Consider the following 24,000-nt stretch of genomic DNA (forward strand, 5'->3'; position numbering starts at 1 on the left):
CATTTCACAGTTTTACAGTTTTACTGTATTTTTGAGTAAATAAATGCAGCCTTGGTGAGCATAATAAGAATAGGATTAGTTTCAGTCAAATCTAAAATCGTACTGATTCCAAATTGTGACTGGTTTTGTGTGTGTGTACAGTGTAAAACCAGGCCAAAACAATGATTATGATTGTGATAATAGTATATTGTGATACTTACAGCACATATGGCCCACGGTGGAAGAATATGATGCTGAAATGATCCACAGTCACAGTGGGATGAACCCAGAGGAACACACTCAGTGTGACGCTACGGATATCAAAAAAGCACACAATAAACATCAGTATCTACAGCATCGGTCTAAATACAACAAACTAAATACATTTCTTCTAACCTCAGTATTGTGTAGTGCTTTGAAGCGTGCATTTTACAGTCAATGTTTGACATAACCTCAGCTGAAACATGAAGAGAGGGCGGGACATAGTGTAGCTCCTCCCCTTTTAAAAAAATCAGCCAATAGCGTTTGGTTTTTCTCACTGATCTGCCAGTGAGAGGGCTTGATCAAATGAAAAGCAAAGGAGAAGGCGGCGGCGGGTAATGTCGGACACTAGAGAGCGTTTGATTGGTCAGAAGATTTGATGAGAAACTGAAGTATGAGGTGATGTAAAATAAATGTTGATCCATTCTGGTGGATGTGACAAACTGCTAGATTTGAGTGTTGATCTCAGATTTATATCTTCTGAATGTGAATTCTGTCACTGTTATGAAACACACTAGCTTATAGATATCCTTGGTGCTGCGTTCACACCTGATGCGAATGGAGCGTTAAGTGTCAATGTAAAGATGCGAATAGACATCCTGCGGTGCGATTCGTGTGAATCAAGGAAGCAGGAGCTGAGCGTTTTCGCTTAGCGTACGTATCGCAGTTTCGCACGAATCATTTGAGCTGGAAATTTTTTTATTTCAGTGGACGTTAACCAATCATGAGCTTGCACTTGTAGGGGAGTGATTACGACGTAGCGCCTGTTGTTGGTGTCCTGAGGGGAAATCCTCTTGGCAACGTGGGACAACAGCTCATCAAACTGGGCTCGGCTCATTTGGAAGCACCGTCGAAATCCAGGTCTAGCTTCTGGAAGAGTTGATGAACTCACAGAGCTGGGTGCACTTCAGAAAGGATCTAGTGGACTCAAACACGGCGCTGAATGAATATACGCTGTTTTTCAGCCTTCCTAAACCACATAAAGCACAGCTACTCTCTCAATAGCAATGAAGCTAGAATCACCAGGCAGACAGAAGCCCTGCCGCATTTATTGTGAAGTAAATTTGACGCACGAATGAAGTGAATTTGATGTACGAATGAAGCGAGTAAACTCAAAATGTTCACACGTCAATTTAAGCGCGAATAGCCGGATTTATTTGTGCATGCAGAGTCTGGTGTGAACACGGCTGATCCTAACATCTAAAAAACTTTGTTTTAGCTTCACAGGAGCTTTAAGTAGTGGATCTGGATGTGGAAATCAGCACTTACCATGCTGTGACACCACGCACAGCGCTGTCCTGTCAGTATCTTGATCTTTTTGTGGCAAATCTGACATTTGTTGGACTCACAGTCGGCGCTGATCCAGTCATGAACTGAACACTGAGGAAGAGAAAAACATAGCATTAAAGTCCACATGAAGCGGAAGCTGCGACCATTTTTTTTCTCGTATTTCTAGTAAAACGGAAAATTAAATGAGACAACAGTGGGCGTGGCTTGTTTTTCTCTACTGCAAGCTGATTGGATGTAGTAAAGTAGGCGTTTCATTCATGACTATGGGGAAAAGTGTTTGGGGGAGTTATTACACCCTAACAGACTCCTCCTCCTCACCATTTCTGTTTGTGGTCAAAACTGACAGCTGGAGGGGCGTGGTTAAGTTAGCCCCGCCCAATTCATCACACTCTAATCTGAGAATTTAACTAAACACAAACAGGAAGTGCATTTTTTAGATTTTTATTAAAAATTACAAGAGCAAACTATTGTTTTTTTTCTTAATGACATGCACAGATGAATTGTTCACCACAAAACTAGCAATGTAAGCTAACAGAATCACTATGGTTAGTTTTAATTTCATGTGTACTTTATCTTGTATTATAGTATAGGAGGAGCTAAAGGCTTTTGTAGATTTGTGGATAGATTGGCTGATGAACATTCTACTATGCGCAGTTATTTTCATATAAACACACAGCTAAAGTAGTTCCGGCAGGTTTTGATTTATGCTTAAACTGATTGAATTCACTGAAACATAAAATGAAGCATCATTACTCGTACTATGGGGTCTGTTGAAAGCTTGATTCTGATTGGCTGATGATCCCTCTAAAGTGTGCTGTTATTTCCGGATAAATGCACAGCTAAAGTAGTTCCAGCAGGTTTCGAGCGCATTACAGCTCCAGAAAAAATATTATAGGAAATACTGTGAATATTTCCTGAATCAGTTAAACATCATTTGGGAAATATTTGAAAAAAAATGTACACTGCAAATTGAATACCTATACTGTAATAATTACCTATAATGTTTTCGGCACATCAAAAAGTGTGGTTATGATGACCATCGGACAAGCTAATCCAGCTAGAAATAGTGCTTAAAATGTATTTAAATCTCATAATTAAACAGAAAATGAAGTGTATAACTACAAAAAGGTTCACTTTTTGAGAAAAAAAGAACCACCTCTTTCACCAAACTGGCCAAGGGCATGTATATCCAGTCAGACTTATTAGCCATGCTGAATTATTAGCCTCCCTGTATATTTTTTTCCCCAATTTCTGCTTAAAAGAAAGCAGATTTTTTTCAACACATTTCTAATCATAATAGTTTTAATAACTCATTTCTAATAACTGATTTATTTTATCTTTGCCATGATGACAGTAAATAATATTTGACTAACTAGATATTCTTCAAGACACTAGTATTCAGCTAAAAGTTACATATAAAGGCTTAACTAGGGTAATTAGGGTAAAGTTAGGGTAATTAGGCAAGTCATTGTATAACAGTGGTTTGTTCTGTAAACAATCGAAAAAAATGCTTAAGGGGCTAATAATATTGACCTTAAAATGGCTTTAATAAAATTAAAAACTGCTTTTATTCTAGCCGAAATAAATCAAATAAATTTCACAGGAGGGCGAATCATTGAATGCAGTAAACAAAGAGGCACAAACATGGATTACATTAAGTTTTTATCATCTCTCACCCCAATCTCTGCTTTGGACCTGACAAAAGTCCTGACACATGGCGTGTGGTTTTTGTTTGCGCAGCTGCTGTGGACGGTGTATTTGCAAACTGGAAATCGATAAAAGCAGAAATAAACCATGACAACTAAAAAAGACCAAATACTATAAAAACGTTTGTGAAATGAAGGAATGCTGTGGAAGCTCACAGTTGCAGGATAATCCCTGTTTGCGCAGACCCAGCATCATGTTCTGACAGACGAAGCAATATGTGGGTCTGTTGAAGTTCTTCAGCCGCCACACATGCTGACCGTCTTTATCAGCTACCTGCAGATAATATTCATATATTACATCAAATCTAATCAAGCGATAAACTTCTGGTGAAGTGCTGAAGTGACTATTTTCAAGTTCAAACTATATACTACAAATTATAAGCTTTCAGTTTTTCCACTTACAAAGTCCGCCATGTAAATAGCAAATGCACTATGGCGCGACGCAACTGACTCTTAAAGGGAATGTGAGATGAGACTCTAATGGGTTTATTCTCAAAACACACCTATAACTCATTAAGAGAATAAGCTCAACCCTGTTAGACCATGCGCCACGGCATAAAGCGGATTTTTACGTCCTTAAAATAGCAAAAGTGGATTCGGACACGCCCTTAATGCTTTTGAGCCCTGCGCTTTAGACTTTCCACCTGGATCGTCAAAATAGAGCCCTAAGGAGGTGTTCGAATCCACTTTTGCTATTTTAAAGATGGGAAAAACTGTCTGTGGACCAGGCACATAGTCTAAAAGGGTTGTCATTGTTCTCCTAATGAATTATGGGTTTGTTTTTGGGCATAACGTGCATTTAACCAATCAGAGTCTCATCTCTCATTTCCTTTAAGAGTCAGTTGAGTTGCGTCAAGGCGCATTTGCTATTTATATGGAGGACTTTGTAAGTGGAAAAACTGAAAGCTTCACTAGAAAGAAAACAGGACTAATTACAGAACGAGCCTCATTTAGCCTCTTTCTTTCAACCGTGGATTCGGGAAACGGTGGTGGACAGACTCCACTGAAGACATCTATTAAATACAGTATTTCGTAATTTCACTTGTTAATCGCAAAGATTTGTTTCAAAACTATTTCTGAATTCACTTCAAATTTCCAGCAAATGAATAAACAATAACAGTGAAGTGTGGAGTTGTATTCAAACACACGTATATAATATACAATGCACTTGCTATTTAAACAACGTGTTGCAAAACGTCAAAATGACACCTGCGTTGGGCTGAAAATAGCAAACAAACACACTTCCGCTGCACCTTGCGCTATATTGCGCCGGGTGTATGATATGGCCCAAAATGTTCAAGCATCTAATTACGCAAGAATAAAAAAAGATTTATGCGTGCAAAGCACATCTGATGTGAATGCCTCTTGTTTAATTTAGTGTTCATTAGCTTAATTAACTTTGGTTCAGAGATGTAGATTCCAGTAAAGAGTGTACACCTTTAACCCCAGCAGCACCAGCAGAGGGATGTTGTTCAGTCCGCCGTTTATCCACTCCTCTAGACTCACAGCTCCACTGCTGTCCACATCCATCGCTTTCAGCATATCCTCAAGAACCTTACAAAATCAAATAAGCAAGATTTTATATGCAATATTATAGAGGTGTAAATATATATACAGTATAATATATACTATATTACAATATAATCAGAATTATTCACCCTCTTGTGAATGTTTTTTTATTTTTTTTTATTTCCCAAATGATGTTGAACAGATTCAGGAAATTTTCACAGTATTTCCTATAATATTTTTTCTTCTGGAGAAAGTCTTATTTGTTTTATTTCAGCTAGAATAAAAGCAGCTTTTAATATCGTTGAAATCATTTAAGGTCAATATTATTAGCCCCTTTAAGCAATATTAGTTTTGGATTGTCTACAGAACGAACCACTGTTATACAATGACTCGCCTAATTACCCTATTAACCGAATTAAGCCTTTAAAATGCACTTTAAGCTGCAATTATATGATATGATATATATGATACGATATGGATCAACATCCCAATCAAATTAGGGCTGTGTAATCAATCAAATTCTGATTTAGATTTAGATTTTAGTACCAAAAATAAACCTACTGGCTTCAGTTCAGTCACGTCCCATCCAAGATATTCTGCAGCTTTCATCATCTGTGCCACTATTTTGTCAACTTCCTGTTAAACAAACGTGCACATAATTATTATTTGCTATCATTACTATTACGTTAGCATTTAAAATATAAATATAAAATCAGTAAAATAATAATACAATCATTTTATAAATATAAAAGAATCATCATTGGACATGTTAACATGCTAATCTTAACTTAAGCTAAAATTAAAAATACATGATACTCAATTACGTTTAAAATAACAAATGTCACATACTGTATACGCCTGTTTTACCTTGCTATCAAGCAGTCCATTGTCGTCTTTATCATACAGTTTGAAGGTGTCTGTAAAATATGTATCATACATTTGATAAATACTTTAAATATAGGCTACATTTATTTACATTTACATTATAAAACAAACAGCAAGTCTGTCAAGAAATGATGGTTATTATTATTAGATGAGTTTCTCACACTCCAGTTTGTCTCGTGGATTTCCGTCCTCCAGTATGGAAAAATAGCACGAGACAGCTTTAAGAGAGGCTCCGCCTGAGAGAGATCAATAATAAATATCAACATAACAACTATACATGAAGCAAGTGGGCATTTTAAAGCCTGCATGAATCAAAATTTACAACGTCTGGTTTATCAACGCGCATTGTTAGTCACAGGTAGGGCCAGATGGAATCTGCGGACATTTTTTGCTATTTCTGCGCAGAATTTTGTTAAAAATCTGTGAATTTCTGAGGAATCATTTTGGGAGTATCATAACTAAAACCTTAATATATGAAATAAAGTAATACTTTTTAACTTGTATTTAATGTTTACAATGCAAATCCAATTAGATCCACTTTATTTGGTAAACAAAACAAGTCTTCTATATAATAAATCTTCTAAAAGACAGAAAATATTACTGAAGAAACTGAATGCTAAATAAATAATCTGAACATTTTTATGTTAGTCAATAATTATTACTGAAATTAATTAAAAAACTGAATAAATATAAATTTACACAAGTAAATAAACAGAATCAATGATGGGCTAAAAATCCATGTTGGCCTAGTCATAGGGTGAATAAATAATCAGAGCAAGAAAAAAGAAGTTTGTTTTGGTAATCTTTAATCAAAACTTGACTATCTGCTTTCAGTCTGGAACAGCAGTTCTCCTCTGATGATGATGTCAGTTTGATGGACTGGTCGAAATATGCTAAGCCACGCCCCTCCAACTGCTGAGAGGAGGAGCTCAAAAATAAAGCCCCACCCCCTACTCAATATTCAGTTACATATGGAAATACGTCAATAAGACTTTGATATACTTCGAAATAAAACTTAAATATGTGGTTCAAAAAATCCTTACGCCTTTAACAGGTTTCACACGTTTTTGGCTTTTTGGAAATGCTTATTAACAAATTGTATTTGTTTCCAGCAGGACCTGACCCACAATGACAAAAGTCCTAACAAACATCTGATTTAAGGACAATGCTGATTGGCCAGCAAACTCGACCGACCTAAAACCGCATATTTCATTCATTCAGTCATGAAGGCTCTCAAAGCATATGCCCGTGACTGAAATGTGACCTCCGGTGGACAGTAGCAGACTCCAAAATGAGACGCAAATTCAGTTCCACATGAGGTGGTTATTAATTAGCAAATAATATAAATGTTACGAACGTAAACATTAGGTGAGCAGGTCACATTGTAACCGCGTGTCCTAACAAGCCGTTTCTTAAATATTAATTTCAGGTGTTGGTTAGAACAAAAACTCCTTTTAATGTGGAAAATATTCCTTCTAATAGCGTGCGGTTGCTTTGAGTTAGAAAACGGTTCAAATCAGCCTTAAATCAGCCTTTAGGCCTGATAGTCAGGCACACTCACATCAATCTGGCAACCTGCACTTGCCTGGACTCGTCAGAGGAGGAGCCAAGTGAAAATGTGTTTTGATCCAAGAGTGCATTACCTAATTCAACCACTGGGTGACAAACTTACATACAATTCTTCCAGTGCACTGAAAGTTCGCATCGATACGCACAACAGTATATAGGCCCTTAATGGAAGTTTGGAAACACAAAATATGAATCACGTGACACAAATCATCAAACTTAATGACAAACAAGATGTTTTCTAAAATTGTGGACTGTTTTTCTAAGTGGATTGAACATTTAATAATTAAGTTGTCACCAAATGTGTTGTTTCAGCTCATTTTAATTAAGTAGTTTGAACAAACTAATAGTTTTTGAGTGTATATGAAACCATAAAAGAATGAGTCAATTTTCATTTTTGGGTGAGCTATCCCTTTAAGACAACAGGCTGATGTTTGATCCTCTGACCGTCTTTGGTGCGAAGTCTTGGGTCCACACAACTCTGCTCACATCTTTGGAAATAGCAGAAGAGACGCTGGCAGAGTTCAGCCGGGAAATCTTCAACCTCCAGATAACTGCTGAGGAACTGAGCAAATCCTGCTGCGTCTGTGTGCTCCAGCGCAGAGAAAAAGAGAACGTCTTTTTAGTGAGTTCTACATTCATGTTAAAGGGATAGTTCACTCAAAACTTCACCCATTGACTTCCATAGTATTTGTTTGTTTTTTCTACTATGGAACTCAATGGTTACAGGTTTTTATCTTCCTTTAAAATATCTTCTTTCGTGTTCAACAAGTGGAAAAAAAGGATTGAAAAAACTAATGAGTACATGTACATTTTTTGAGTGAAATATCCCTTTAAACTTGATACTGTATGAAAGAAATAAAAAGTGAAGAAATAATCTGTGGGTGACGCAGTAGGTAGTGCTGTCGCCTCACAGCAAGAAGGTCGCTGGTTTGAGCCTCGGCTGGGTCAATTGGCGTTTCTGTGTGGAGTTTGCATGTTCTCCCTGTGTTCACATGGGTTTCCTCTGGGTGCTCTGGTTTCCCCCACAGTCCAAAGACATGCGGTACAGGTGAACTGGGTAGGCTAAAATTGTCCGCAGTGTATGAGTGTGTATGTGTGTGTATGGATGTTTCCCAGAGATGGGTTGCAGCTGGAAGGGCATCCGCTGCGTAAAACATATGCTGGATAAGTTGGCGGTTCATTCCGCTGTGGCGACCCCGGATTAATAAAGGGACTAAGCCGAAAAGAAAATGAATGTATGAATGAACTAATCAGTCTGTGATGGTGTGTGTTTTTTATATAACTAGAAATTGTGTGCTAACCAATTAACATAGTTTTAAAGTTATACACAGATGAAGGCAAAGTTATTTATGGAAGGATATTCCGGACATTTTTCAAATGCAATTGCAAACTGTATAATCAATTGCACTTTCATATGTGGATGCATAAATTGTGACATAACCCAAATGCTATTGCAAATCCCGCAATCCCACTTGCATTTCCGCTTTGGCGAGCGCCCATTGACTGCTAAATTCATCTGAAAGAGCAAAGTCCATTTGCAAATGCATTTCCCATGTCTTACGAGCTATGAGCCTGACTTACATTCATAATTTCCATTAGACCTCCTGTGAAATTTTCTTCTTTTTCACAGTATTTACAATTATATTTGATTTCTTTTAGATTGGCTGGAATAAAAAAAGTATTTTAAAAAAATTTAAAAACTGCTACGGTCATTATTATTAGCTCCTTTAAAAGATTTCTTCTTTCAATTGTCTACAGAACAAACCACTGTTGCCCAATGACTTGCCTAATTACCCTAACTTTACCCTAATTAACCTAGTTAAGCCTTTAAATGTCACTTTAAGCTGAATACTAGTGTCTTGAAAAATATATAGTCAAATATTATGTGCTGTCATCATGCCAAAGGTAAAATAAATCAGTTATTAGAAATGAGTAAAACTATTGTTGAAAAAATGTGATGAAAATTTTTTTGTCTTTATTAAACAGCACTTGGGAAATATTGGGAAAATAATTAAAATAATAACTTTGTCTTCAAATTTACTTTAAAATATCAAAAAGTGACCAATACACTTGATTCAATTATTAATAAACAAATTATCCAGCATGAGATTCTGTTAATCTTACATCTCCAAACCTGTGGTGGACCAGCTTTCCGCCAGCATGAAATTCCTTCATTGCGTCTTTAGCTTTAATCCTGCTGTCTGGAGAATTCAAAACAAACAAAAGCTAAAAGGAAAAACTAAATAATAAAAATAAAATAAAAACATTTAATAAAAGAAAAACACAAAAGATTTTAATAAAAAATTCTATACATCAAAAAAAATGTTTCCACAAAAAATAACAAGCTTTTAACATTGATAATAATAATACAGATCATTATTTATAACTGAGCCCCAACATTAATTGAGCCGAAATCATGATATGAGATTGATTTTTGAAGAATCATGTTATAATAAAGACTGAATTAATGATGCTGAATTGAATTAAATTAAGCATTACATCACAGAAATAAATTACATCCTAATAAAAATGGTTATACAAAATTGTGAAAATAATTGTACCTCTTTATTATTATTATTACTTTATTTTTAATCAAATTAATACACCTTCTGTGAGCACGAAACACTTTGCTTAAAACTTTTAAAACCATAACTAGTGCTAAAACTTATAATCAAATCAAATAATAACTTATAATCAAATTATTAAATTTAATTGCTTACATAAAATAATCAATTACATTTTTAGTCTTCTTACCGTCTGTATAACATTTATTTGAGCTGATTATTATATTTATTTTAATTAAGCAATATGAAGCTTGTTTTTCATTTATTCTGTAATGATATTATTAGTCAATGTAATATATATATATATATATATATATATATATATATATATGTGTGTGTGTGTGTGTGTGTGTGTGTGTGTGTGTGTGCGTGTGTTTGGCTTCTATACACTTTTTACTGCTCTGTTGCATTTCAGTCACAAGAACTTAAAAAAAATGGGAAAAGCTTATTCAATTAATCGATTAATTACTTAGTAGATTCATCATTTATTAAAATAATCAATAGATCCAGCCCTAATCATAACATCTTTTAATAAATGAATAAATGCCAATAAATGAATGTTGTGTGTTGGTTTGTGACAGACACTTACACTCGATGTACTCCTGCAGCTGAATGAAGTCAACAGGGTTAATCTCGTTTTCTAAAGCAGATTCTGCGTTCGCCATTCTGTCTGTCCTGAGCAATGAGGTCAAAACACATGATGAGCAGACGGACAGAACGGTAATGAGAGATATTATGAGATATTATCAAATGTGTGGCAAAACCGTTTTAATCTGATGATGGAAAAGATGCACGAACAAGAGTGTTTTAAAGAAATAACACTACTAATTCACTACTAATAAACACGTCCCTCGTTAGAAAACAAAAGCTGGCCAAAAATGTGTTCGATTGCAAAACAATGTGCTAAAATCATAATTTCAGCAGATGAATTATTACATAACTCCTGGTGATCGATCACCACCCTAAAATGTCAAATTAATTTGTATAAAAATGTTTGTGTTATAAATGTTATGTCATATTTCCTTAGAAATAATTTAAACTGTTGCGATTAAGTTAGAGTACTTATTTTAATATTTTTTAAAAGCTTTAATGTTAATTTTTGTTATTATTTATCTATATTATTTATCTAAATCTTTTGTTTTAATCTGTTTTTATTTATTTATTTGCAAATGAGTTTGTTTATAAATAAGTCATATTTCCTTTTCGTTTTTTATGTATTATACTATATTTGTTTGATTTTGTTAATATTAATATTTATTTTAAAATTCAAATTTATTATTTTTTTGGTTTGCCTGATTTGTGTTTATTAATTCATTTTTTAAACTAAATTTGGGTAAATTATTTATCTAAATCTTTGTACTTATTTATTTGTTTATAAATAAGTCATATTTCCTTAGCTTTCTATGCATTATAATATTGTATTAGTTTATTTATTTTAAGATTTTTATTCTTTTTAATACTAAAATTGTAATTGTTTGCTTGCTTTAATTCGTTTATATATATATTAATTTTAATGAAATATTTTGGTAAATTATTTGAATAAATGTGTTTGTTTATAAATAACTCATATTTCCTTATAAAGAAAAAAGGTTCCAATGAAGTTAGTTAGTCTTCTATGTAATAAAGCACAGTTTTTATTATATATTATATATAATTATTATTATATTATAATTATTATAATGATTATAATATTTGTAATCTTTTATAATTCAATTTTGATTTGTTTCCATGTTGTTATTTCATTTTTATGCATTTATTTTATTGAAATGTTGGGTAAATTATTTATCACAATTTTTGTAATTATTTAATTCTTTTTAACTCTATTTTAGGATAAATGATATATATATTAATATCTTTTTTATGATAATATGATTATAAATAATATTTTTGAATTAGCACAATTATAAAAAAAACGTATCTTTTTTATGCACAACGTTATTTATCCTAATGAAATGTTTGTTTATTTTTCTATTCAATCTTAATTGTATTAATTAATGTATGCATATTCTCCAAACAAACAAATAACTTGCATATATTAGCTATTGATGTATGTTGTTAATCTCAAATGAAATTTAAGAGGTGACGAATGAATGCCTGCAAAACTAATTACAATAATTAATAAAAAATTAATAAAACTTATTTAAATAAAAAAGTAATGACTTTTAATAGTAATGTTTAATAGTAATGTTATTTTAAGATTAAAAAAGAATAATAAATCTGATAACGCCAGCAGCTTCAATGCTGACAGTTAAAGTGACTCTTAAGATGTGACAGCGTGTGTCTTCATAAAACTATTAAGAAAAAACACGATAAATATTGATTTTAACCAATCTTACCTTTAAACAGGATAACAAAACCTCTCAGGTAATGAATGAGGGATTAAATCGCGTCAAATTCAGTGATTCGCGATTAACGCGCATGTGCAGTTCACAACACAAACCGTACATCTAAACTCACAAAAACAAAACATCACTTCTGATACCTGAACATTATCTTTGACGGCTTTTCAATAAACTCTTTCAGATAATTCAACTTTAGTCTTGAGCATATGTCTTGCAGCTCGGATACGTACGTGCTGATTATTACGTCATGACGCACGGGTAATATGGCGTCATGACGTTTAGTGAGGAAAAAATCGTCAACACTAGTTGAGTGTCTACATTACGTTACTTGTGATGATTGACAGCTGTCAGACCCTTCATTTACAACAAGAGTTGCGGGCTTTTGCGGGATTATTCACGCAAACTCTCGCAGATGACGAGAACAGCTAACCGGCGACTAGCATTAGAGCAAACACAGTGCAGAAGCAGCTCATGCTAACCAGTGAGTGTTTGTTTACTTCAGTTTGCTGCTTAGAGAATGTTATTGGGCTAAAGTTGGTTTTATATCCGCACATTTTGACATTCTCCTATATAATATAATTTTAGAAAAGTATTTTTTCAAATCCTAAATAGTGTAATCATATTAGCAGCCAATGACTATCAAAGGACAACAGCATAGTCATTTAAATGGAGCTAATGTTGTTTTGAAGTCATAATTGCTGCACATGGGATTTCAGACAGAAATATTCAAAGTAGCCTGTTAAACAGTATAGAGATTGGGGTAAATTGGTTTTATATTCGGACTTTCTCCTTAATTTAATTATAGAAAAGTATTTTTTGCAAATCATAAATAAGGAAATCATACTAGCAGTCAATTACTATCAAAGTACAACATTGTTGAGTCAATTAAATAGAGCTATCGTTGTTTTTAAATCATATTTACATGCAATTTCAGACTGAAATATTCAAAGTAACATGGTAAACAATATAGGGACCATAAAGCTGTCACTTTGTTAAAAAAAATTACGAATATGCGAATATAAAACCAACTTTACCTCATGAAAAATGCTCGCCAGAGACACATCAATGCTAAGTTATTTTCATGACTTATTTATTTTTATTGTGGTTTGACAGACGGTGTGCATTTGTTGTGTTTGAGTTTCTTCAGGGTTCAGACAAAAACAGACTGACTGACCATGAGCACTGAGACTCATGTGAAGGACATCAAACCTGGACTCAAAAACCTCAATGTCATCTTCATCGTGCTGGAAACAGGTGCCTGAACTGCACATTACATGCACAACATCATACATGTTGGACCCTGGACCACAAAATTAGTCTTGGATTGCACTCTTGAAATAGTTAAAATACGTTGTATGGGTCAAAATGATACATTTTTCTTTATATCAAAAAAAATTGAGTATCAAATAAAGATAAAGTTCATGTTCCATTAAGGTTTTTTGTACATCTTCTACTGTAAATATATCAAAACTTATTTTTTGATTAGTAATATACAGTGATAAACACTTCATTTAGGCAATTTTCTCAATATTTATTTGCAAATTTTCTTCTACAATAAGCATTTTTATCAGCCTCTTATGTTTATGGTTAGTTATTTCATGTTAAAAGCGATGAAAATAACCTATTCTTTGCCATAAAAGTGAAATTACTGAATCAAGGGAGAAGCCTGAGAAAAATGCTCATTTTAAATGCTAGATTTAGATTTCAGATGGCAGATATACATACATACATGTATGTATGTATGTATGTATGTATGTATGTATGTATGTATGTATGTGGTTCAAAGACCAGATGTTCAAATCTAGTTAGGGTTGCACAAATGATTTTATATAAATATATAGCATTTTAAATGCAAGTACAGTCTTTACGTACAGTCTTTACTTTGTTTAAAATAACTTGTCAAAATAAAGTGTGAAATAATAAATCATGGCGCGACACGGTGGCTCGGTGTTTGGCACTGTCCCCTCACAGCAAGAACGTCTCTGGTTCGAGTCCCAGCTGGGCCAGTTGTCATTTCTGTGTGGAGTTTGCATGTTCTCCTTGTGATGGTGTGGGTTTCCTCCGGGTGCTCCGGTTTCCCCCACAGTCCAAACACATGCGCTACAGGGCAATTGCTGAACTAAATTGGCCGTAGTGTATTAGTGTGTGTATGTTTCCCAGTACTGGGTTGCAGCTGGAAGGGCATCCACTGTGTAAAACATATGCTGGATAATTTGGCGGTTCATTCCGCTATGGGGTCGCCTGATGAATAAAGGGACTAAGCCGAAGTTAAATGAATTCACAAATCAGTGATCGTGAATTTGATTCTATTTGAAACTATTAAAATCATCTGGCTGACGATGAGATTTGAATCAACTTTCAACGAGCTTAAATGCGTTCACAGATCTCACAGATCTCTCTTTTAAATTCATATTTAATGTACCATTGGATGCTTTACAATAATATATTTGTGCATATACAGCAGATGAGTCAGTACCAAAGACAAAACTGGAACTAATCTAACAAAAAAAGCAAAGATCACAGTTCAAAAATGTTAATTAATATGTTATATATAGTCATTTATATATATATATATATATATATATATATATATATATATATATATATATATATATATATATATTTTTTTTTTTTTTTATATATATATTGTTTTCCAGTAACTTAATTGAATTTAAATGTATTATCTGTATATATTACTAAAGATGTTCTATGACTAAAGTCTTATTTTAATGAATATAACTGTTTAATAAAACTGCTTTGTTTAAATGCACCAAATGATTGCCTATATTCACTGAGAAATGGATAAAAATAATATCAAATATTTTTAAAAGGTGTACTGATTTATGCTGAGCACTGTACATCTGGACAGTAGTGAATCTGAATCTAGTCTCCCTTCTTAAAGGACGAGTGACGAAGACTAAAGACGGTCATGAGGTTCGCACCTGTAAAGTGGCAGACAAAACGGGTAGCATCAGCATCTCCGTTTGGGACGAGGTGGGAGGACTCATTCAAGCTGGTGACATCATCAGACTAACCAAAGGGTGAGATCGGGTTCAGTAAATTGCACTAGTATCTTGCAAAATAAGTATTAAAATAAAATGTGCTGTCATCATGGCAAAAATAAAAGAAATCAGTAACTAGAAATGAGTTATTAAAACTATTATGTTCAGAAATATGTTGAAAAAATAATTGAATGAATGTCATACTGATTCTTTATATTTGATACTGTAACTCTCAGACTAATATATATCGATAAAAACAGTTTAACTAAAAAATCTCTGTTATACATCACTCAATAAGTGTCTTCACAGCACATTTGTCTTCTTCTGCAGTTACGCCTCAGTTTTTAAAGGCTGTTTGACGTTATACACTGGAAGAGGAGGTGAACTACAGAAGATTGGAGAGTAAGAGCATTATTTATTGAAGTGTACATGTTTTGCTCAACTTTAATCATAAATATGTTTATATTTGAAGTGGCATTATAATTCGTGTTGAAGGCAAAAATACAGACAAATTCACTGCCGGTGTTGTATCTGATGTAAAATACACACTGTAAATAAAATTCTTGCTGCCTTAATCAGTTCAACTACAAATATTCAGCTTAACTTTGTATAACGTAAAAGAATTAAGATTAAACTTATTAATATAAGTTAAAGCAACACAAATATTTGTTCTCCTGACTTTTTGTCGTTAAATGTTTTTACAGGGCAGTAATGTTGTGTAAAGTTATTACAATTTAAAACAGCTTTTATTTCTTTGGCTCAAGCTGAACTTATCATTTTCATGTTTTTGCTACTTCATAATTTAGCGGGAAAAATTGTATTATTTCATTAATGAAAGGTTAAAGTCAACAGCATTTATTTGGAATATAAATCTTCTGTGTTATTAATATTATAAATGCATTTACTGCCACTTTTGATAAATATAATGCAATTTTAATATTTTTACTTGTGAATAGTAGGATATAATGATTTCTTGAGCAATAATCATATTAGATTATTTCTGAAGGATCATGTCATACTGGAGTTATGATGATTATTTGCCTTTGACTTGCATAAATCACATTTATTAATATATTACAGTTTAAAACAGTTGTTATTTTAAATTCGAAATATTAAATGGATTTTAATTTACCAAACCCAAGCATCATTTAGCTCAATAATTTATTTAATGTGAAATAAAAGAATTTAAATATAAATAGTTTCCGGATTTTTGTCCAAATAAATCCAATCCAAGCATATAATTATAATAATTATATTTTTGGATTGGATTTATTTGGTGAAAAATCCGGAAACTATTTATAATTTAAATTCTTTTTTTTTTTTTTATTCAATTGTAATAATAATTATAATAATATAATAATATTTATATTATTATTATTACTAGAGACTTAACAATACAAAAACGCATTCATTCTACATGTTTGATGTATATATTAAACTAAACTTTACACTAAATATTTGACTGCAAATTTATAATGTTTTTGTATCCGATTTGTAAGATTCTGCATGGTGTATTCTGAAGTGCCAAACTTTAGTGAGCCAAATCCAGAATATTTGACCCAGACAAATAAAACGGTATGTCTGGATTTATTTGACCAAATTTCAGTAACCTAATCACCATTTAATGAACTATAAGTCATGTTAATTCACGATGTTCTTAATTTCTGTCAGGGATTGAATGACCAGAGCAACATGAACAGCAGCACTGGTGCAACAACAGGTAGAACAAAATACTGTTATAGACATTGAACCACTAGCAGAGCTGGGTAGTTTAACCCTTATGCTATGTTGGAGACGTTTTCATCCACAATGGGGTGCTGTTGAGTCTTAATTTGGCCTCTGTGTTTCAGCAAATGAAAAGATTTTTGCCGACAAATCTTATTTTGACACATATACAATTTAACACTAAACAATAAGACTCTGTGCAAATCGACTTCCCTTTCGTTATGTTGGGGGCTGTTTTTGCCCCATTGACTTCCATTTATAATCACATGGTTTGATTCCAAAGCCATGACCGCATGGCTCGAATTCTCGATTGTTGCTGGTTTTCCCTGTTGGGAAGAGGAAAAATGAGTCATTTTCAATGTTGATCTATGCACAAAAAGCTTAGTTTCTGGCTTTTATATGGCGTATTCTCAGGGTCTCCACGGAGTCTTAAAAACTCTTACATTTCAAAAACCTCATTTTAGGCCTTAAAAAGTCTTAAATTCACTGAAATATGGTGTTATAGGTCTTAAATCATTTTAAACAGGTCTTAATTTTCATTTGTCCTTGTAAGGCTACTCAATCGGTACAACCTACAATACATATAAAAAGAAGAAAAACAACTGCTTAACAAAAGTTACATCTATTAACTTATAAATATGTGATTAAAAATATGCGTTTGAATTTAAATGGAGCAAGTACAAATATTTTCCACTGGCTAATAGAAAAAACCCTTAGTGATTAAATTTTTTGCCCTATAAGTCTGATATTTCATTCATAATGGTCTTAAATAGGTCTTAAAAAGTCTGAAATTTGACTTGGTGGAACCTGCAGAAACCGTGTGTGTGTCTGAGAGAGGGAATAACCTTTGTGCACTTACCTTGATATGTCTGAGATAATCTAAATAAGCAGCGCAGCTCTCAGAACTACATGGAGTAAACAAAAACAAAGTCAATGTATTTATGCATGCACACTATAATCTGCAGTTATACTTAATAGAACTCCATATAAAAGCCAGAGACTAAGCTTTTTTGTTGTACCAGCCTATGTAAAGGGTGAATGCTGCCAACTTTTGATCAACAGTAAAAATGACAAATCTTACCTCTTCCTTTTACCTCTCGAACACTCTATAAGTTATATTCGATTATTTTACTTGTATTATTATCATCATCATCATCTCACGCTCTCTTTTTGCTTTTTCAGAAATTAACAATGCAGAACTTCAAAACTAAGCAACAAACAAACTAAAGCAAAACACACACAGAGTATATAAAAATAAAGAAATAAAATAATAATAAATAAAGCATAGGTCTCAAACTGGATTCCTGGAGGGCCGCAGCTCTGCACAGTTTTGCTCCAACCCTAATCAAACACAGCTGATCCAAATAATCAAGGTGTTCAAGACTACTATGGACTGTTAAACAGGTGTGAGATGGAGCTGGTTGGAGCTAAACTATGCAGAGCTGCGGCCCTCCAGGAATTGAGTTTGAGACCAATAAATAAAAAGGGAGGAGATACAGTATAAACCAATGGGGAAAACATTTCATCAAATAAAATCATGTAATTCAAACATGGATTCCATTCATTCATTCGCCACACCGGAATGAACCGCCAACTATTCCGGCATATGTTTTACACAGAGGATGCCTCTCCAGCAGCAACCCATTACTGGCTCATAGCTCATGTGTTTGGACTGTGGGGGGAAACCGGAGCACCCGGAGGAAACCCACGCCAACACGGGGAGAACATGCAAACTCCTCACAGAAATGCCAACTGGCCCACCTGGGACTTAAACCAGCGACATTCTTGCTGTGAGGCCACAGTGCTAACCACTGAGCCACCATACCACCATAGAATCCAAATCTTATTATTAAATTCACCCCTTCCATCTCAAATGATGTGTAATCTTCTGAGATCCAATTGGTACATCAGTGTCTGTTTTCCATTTCAAAGCAATACATTTTTAATCTCGCTCTCTCTCTCTCTCTCTCTCTCTCTCTCTCTCTCTCTCTCTGAAGGTACAGACACTCCCAATGGAAATGGAGTGAATTCTCAAGGATCTGGCAACTCTACTAATCCACAGTCTTCTGGACGAGCAAACAATGGAAATGGTAGCCGCTCGACGCCGAGTCCTGCTGCGGGAGGAACTTCAGTCAGCAACGGCAAAGAGACACGGCGGACACTCAAAAGATGATTTACAGTAATAACGGACCAATACGTACAGTTGAAGTCAGAATTATTAGCCCTCCTGTATATTTTTTCCCAAATTTCTGTATAACGGAGATGTTTCTCAACACATTTTTTAAACAGAATAGTTTTATTAACTCATTTCTTTTATCTTTGTCATGATGACAGCACATAATATTTGACTAGATATTCTTCAAGACACTAGTATTCAGCTTAAAGTGACATTTAAAGGCTTAACTAGGTTAATTAGGGTAAAGTTAGGAGAATTAGGCAAATTATTGTACGTATAATGATGGTTTGTTCTTTGGACAATCCAAAACAAATATAGCTTAAAGGGGCTAATAATATTGAATAAAATGTAAAGCTGCTTTTATTCTAGCCGAAATAAAACAAATAAGACTTTCTCCAGAAGAAAAAATATTATAGGAAATACTGTGAAAATTTCTTTACGCTGTTAAATATAATTTGGGAAATATTGAGTATTTTTTTTTAATAATAATTCTGACTTCAGCTATATTTCCTGAAGGGTTTTGGTGAGCAGCTCTATGTGCATGTCTCTTCTGAAGACATGTTTTGCTAAACCCAATGCTGTCATGTACGTTATACATTGTAAGTGAAATGTTTTTACTTGTTTCACCTCTTTTAGCCTGTTTGATTGCTAGTCAACTTCATTATTGTTTTAGTTTTTTATTATTTTTAGCCAGATGTTTGAAGCCACTTCCAGTTAAAGACAAAATGACAAGCCCTTCTGTGAAAAGTAGTAATTGTTTCAAATATTTCCTGTGCCGATTATTAATTTTAACACATTTTTAAACATAATAATAGGTTTAATAACTGAATTCTTTGATCTTTGTCATGATGACAGCACATAATATTTACCTAGATATTGTTCAAGATACTAGTATTCAGCCTAAAGTGACATTTCAAGGCTTAACTAGGTTAATTAGGGTAATTAGGAAAGTCATTGGACTACAGCGGTTTGTTCTGTAGCCAAATGAAACATTAAATACTTAAGGGGATAAAAATATATATTTTTAAGTGGGTTAATAATATTGACCTTATAAATTTTGAGGTTTTTTTTTTAAATGTATGTTTTTTATTCCAGCCAAATTAAAATAAATAAGACTTTCTCCAAAACAAAAACATTATAGGAAATACTGTGAAAATGTTCTTGCTCTTTTAAGCATCTCTTTAGAAATATTTGAAATATAATTACAATTTTACAGGAGGCTGAATAATTCTCTCTTCAACTGTGCAGTGCTGAGCATAATTGATCACAGATCTCTCTTTTAAATTGATATTTCCAACAGTTCCAGTTTTGGGATGGCTTTGTGGCTCAGTGGTTAGCACTGTGATCTCACAGCAAGAAGGTCACTGGATCGAGTCCCAGATGGGCTAGTTGGCATTTCTGTGTGGAGTTTGCATGTTCTCCCCATGTTGGCGTGCGTTTCCTCCAGGTGCTCCGGTTTCCCCCACAGTCCAAACACATGCGCAATAGGGGAATTGGGTCCATAGTGTATGTGTATGTCCTGGTCCTCCACGTTGGGGTTTGAGCATTGGGCTAACAACTCGCCTCATAAAAGCTAGATGTTACGAAACACCAATATGCTGCGGCTAATTATCAGTTTCGATATAAATGGCTCTGGGAGTAAGCAAGTAAGTACTTCGAATGTCAATGGCAGCATCTTCCCAACATTCTTCAGAATATCTTGTTTTGTGTTCAACAGGAGGAGGAAACTGTTTAGAATTGTCATCTTTGGAGGAAATGTCCCTTTAAGTACAGTGTGGCATCTTGTGTTTCCCTCTTCATGTACAGTAGTCAGCCACATGTTTGTTTGTTTTACACCAGAAAAGCAGAATGGATCTGAAAATGCTAACTCCTGAAACCCTGAGAACATGCAGCCATCAGAACTGTTGAATTTCTCTTGATATTTTTGGCAGAAACGATTACATTAAAAAAAGAATGATTTAAAGGATTGGTTTGAACTCTTTTTAATCTTGATTTTAGCTTTGAGGACAGAACATTGACAAACGTTATAAAAGATGCAATGGATTCTTTATCACATTTCCGGGTTTTTCAATAGCGGAAGTCATCATAGTGGGTAAACTTAGAGCTCAGTGAATGGGAGAGTACAACAGATTATTTTTTGAATTGTTATTTACTAATATAATACAATAAAACTCTATGATGATGTCATCAAGACATTTAGAAAAGGGGAAAAATAGTCTGAGGCTGATAACGGCAGCAAGAAGAGAAAACTATGTCAAATGTACTGTCCCACCCCCATACAAACACCTCGCACAAGCAGTAATTTGTTTCTTGTAATTTAATAATGATATAACAAAAAGTGGGTGGCTCAGTGGTTAGCACTGTCACCTCACAGCAAGAAGTTCGCGGGTTCGACTCCCGGCAGGGTCAGTTGTCATCTCTATGTGGAGTTTGCATGTTCTCCCCATGTTGGCATGGGTTTCCTCCGGGTGCTCCGGTTTCCCCCACAGTCCAAACACATGCGCTATAGGGGAATTAAATAAACTAAATTGGCCGTAGAGTATGAGTGTGTGTGTGAATGTGAGTGTATGGATGTTTCCCAGTACTGGGTTGCAGCTGAAATGGCATCCGCTGCGTAAAACATATGCTGAAATAGTTGGTGGTTCATTCTGCTGTGGCGACCCCTGATGAATAAAGGGACTAAGCCGAAGGAAAATGTATGAATATAACACAATGTATAGCTTTAGAAATGTTCGTACGTTGTTTTAAAAGCCACCTATGATGCAAAATCATCTTTTGTAAGCTGATTGGACAGAACTGTGTGTAGGTATAGTGTGCACACAGTCATATTGGACTCATATAAACACAATAAGTCTCTTTTTTTAAAATGTCCTGACGTTAAAATACGATCTAAATCCTAGCGATTTAGAGACCCCAACGTGACGTAGGAGTGCGGTTTTCCCCACCCACCCAATTGAATTCACTTTCATCCGCGACACAATCCCCCACCTCCCTGCCTCTCTTCGGTTTTGTCCTCGACATACCCCACTGCTCTTCACTTTCATCCATGACACCAACCCCTCCCTCCCCCGCCCCCACCCGGCTCTTCACTTTCGTCCGTGACACCAGCGAAATGTTGTCATAGGGCACGTACCGGCCAGTGGCGCCCCTGCATGTATACACATGTCCACAGAACAGGATTTGCAAAGAAACTGGAATTAAAAGATCTGTTCCACCTCTCTGTGATCAGCTGCAGCTCAAGAATGAGTCTTACAGGTTTGAAATGTTTATAAACAGTACAGGTTTGTAATAAAGAGAGGAATATCTCAATTCGCTGAAATAACCACAGCCGCAAAGTGTCAGTACAATTATATTGAAGGACACTTCAAACATAACATCAATCCCGGCTTGTGGACGTTAAATCTGTGATTTCGTACAATAGCATAATTGATATCCAAATTTGCTGCAAGTAGATGTGCAAAAACAGTGCAAAGTTAAACGTGTGCGCGTGTGTGTATGTGCAATGGCATTTGCGTGGCTCATCGTTGCAGAAAGGCTTGAATTAACTCCACAACAAATACATCAAATACCCTTACTTGGTATTTTTGACTCATAAACTGGATCCCTGCTTCATCAGTATCACCGACTGCTGTTTATATGACATGAAGCAGCAGGAGAAACATACACCCAGGTAGGAACAGTGGGCAGGGAGAACCAGCTCATTTGCATTTAAAGGCACAGGCAGCAAAATCAGTAACAATGTCCTCTAGGCTGAAAATTCACATATTCAGGAGGGTATGAAAAATGATCTGATGGGAATTTTGAGGTGAAACTTCACAGACACATGAAACCAAGCACTTATTTTACATCTTTAAAATCAAAATATTAAAAACTTTCAAGGATTTAAGATGCTGATGACTTTAAAAACAGTCTTGTGAATAGGGTCCATGATGAAATTATGTTCAAAGTCTTGAAAAAAAGCCTCATATTCCATGTGCACTTTTATTTTGACATGTTTACATCTTGTGGAGCACGTCAGGAGGTTGCAGGGTAACCAAATAGTGTTTTTTCTTCATTTTCTACACTGTCTTTCTTTATAAATACATAAAAAGTGTTGTAAAAAGTCTGTTTTGATACCTTCCAGCAGGACAGATGCCATTGAAAATGACGCTCAGCCCTGCGGCTCCTCTGTGAGCAGATGTAGAGATACGCCGTTGCGCAGGGGCTGATGGGAAACGCCACTGCCACAGTTCTTCATCAAACCGACGAACGGCTTCATAGTGGAAATGATGAGCGCCAGGCACTTAGCCACATCTTTATTTGGTGCACAAGCCAATGCTGGAGTGTGTCCTAAAAAACATACAGCTACATTAATAATGATCTGAGAATATATTTACTGTATGAGAAACATTTCAGAAACTCGGATAATTGCTTCTAAATGCATTATGAAGACTCTGAAGTATGTAGTTATTCAGCAACTTTTATGTTGCATTCGCAGGGGACTTTTATTTTGACATATTAGTGTTCAGGATTTTTTGAGCGGGGCTAAAATGGTGGCTCAATGAGCACTAACACTATAATAACTACTGAATATTAGCATCATTGGTTCTCCCACTCAATCACCGTTCATTCCTACATAATCTACACTTTGCTAGCAGAATGAATGCATTTTAGAACATGGAGTGATCATAATTAGCATCTACAAAACACATGAGTGGACCCCCAGTGTTTGAGAGCAGAGAGACCTGCCTTTTTTCTGTTTTTTATTTTATGTGTACTGTAAATGTTCATTTGAGTACAGTCATACAGACTTTCGGGTTTTATTAGTCCTAGGTATGCAGAAATCACATTTCTAAGGGGTGTAAACACTGTTGTGTGGCATCAGTGTGTGAATATAACCAGCGTCTAATGATAAAAATGTATTAATTCTATTTTTTATAATCACACTTGATATAAACAGTCTGCAGAAACACTTTGATTGACATTTTCCCTTTGTACGTGTCATCAGAGGGG

At 34.6% G+C, this 24,000-nt stretch overlaps 3 protein-coding genes across 4 annotated transcripts in view; 1 reads left to right on the plus strand and 2 right to left on the minus strand.

Annotated features, from left to right (window-relative positions):
* The window catches only part of dgkab (diacylglycerol kinase, alpha b), a 27,048-nt gene extending 14,771 nt beyond the window's left edge, over positions 1-12,277 (minus strand). The window contains exons 1-12 of the mRNA XM_056468667.1: positions 12,100-12,277; positions 10,353-10,438; positions 9,324-9,400; positions 7,644-7,788; positions 5,792-5,866; positions 5,613-5,662; positions 5,307-5,381; positions 4,674-4,790; positions 3,393-3,510; positions 3,207-3,295; positions 1,510-1,620; positions 201-290 (exon numbers count right to left, since the gene is read on the minus strand). Coding sequence (XP_056324642.1) covers positions 201-290; positions 1,510-1,620; positions 3,207-3,295; positions 3,393-3,510; positions 4,674-4,790; positions 5,307-5,381; positions 5,613-5,662; positions 5,792-5,866; positions 7,644-7,788; positions 9,324-9,400; positions 10,353-10,428 — 1,023 coding nt within the window. The 5' untranslated portion in view covers positions 10,429-10,438; positions 12,100-12,277. The remainder of the gene's footprint in view (positions 1-200; positions 291-1,509; positions 1,621-3,206; positions 3,296-3,392; positions 3,511-4,673; positions 4,791-5,306; positions 5,382-5,612; positions 5,663-5,791; positions 5,867-7,643; positions 7,789-9,323; positions 9,401-10,352; positions 10,439-12,099) is intronic.
* A 92-nt stretch (positions 12,278-12,369) lies between these two features.
* On the plus strand, positions 12,370-20,971 carry nabp2 (nucleic acid binding protein 2). 2 transcript variants are annotated; one of them, XM_056467858.1, is made up of 7 exons: positions 12,370-12,586; positions 13,244-13,359; positions 15,008-15,146; positions 15,438-15,509; positions 16,607-16,682; positions 16,779-16,827; positions 18,830-20,971. In XM_056467858.1, the coding sequence occupies exons 2-7, from the start codon at positions 13,281-13,283 to the stop codon at positions 19,003-19,005; spliced, it is 591 nt and encodes a 196-aa protein (XP_056323833.1). In that variant the 5' UTR covers positions 12,370-12,586; positions 13,244-13,280; the 3' UTR covers positions 19,006-20,971. The 2 variants fall into 2 exon arrangements, with proteins under 2 accessions (XP_056323833.1, XP_056323835.1); XM_056467860.1 differs by having other exon boundaries at positions 13,253-13,359.
* Positions 20,972-22,281: 1,310 nt separating this feature from the next.
* The window catches only part of LOC130237058 (serine/threonine-protein phosphatase 6 regulatory ankyrin repeat subunit C-like), a 42,093-nt gene continuing 40,374 nt past the window's right edge, over positions 22,282-24,000 (minus strand). Inside the window, exon 28 of the mRNA XM_056467857.1 lies at positions 22,282-23,337. Coding sequence (XP_056323832.1) covers positions 23,159-23,337 — 179 coding nt within the window. The 3' untranslated portion in view covers positions 22,282-23,158. The remainder of the gene's footprint in view (positions 23,338-24,000) is intronic.

Source organism: Danio aesculapii, chromosome 11, assembly GCF_903798145.1.
Source record: "Danio aesculapii chromosome 11, fDanAes4.1, whole genome shotgun sequence".
In the NCBI taxonomy this organism is placed as follows: Eukaryota; Metazoa; Chordata; class Actinopteri; order Cypriniformes; family Danionidae; genus Danio; species Danio aesculapii.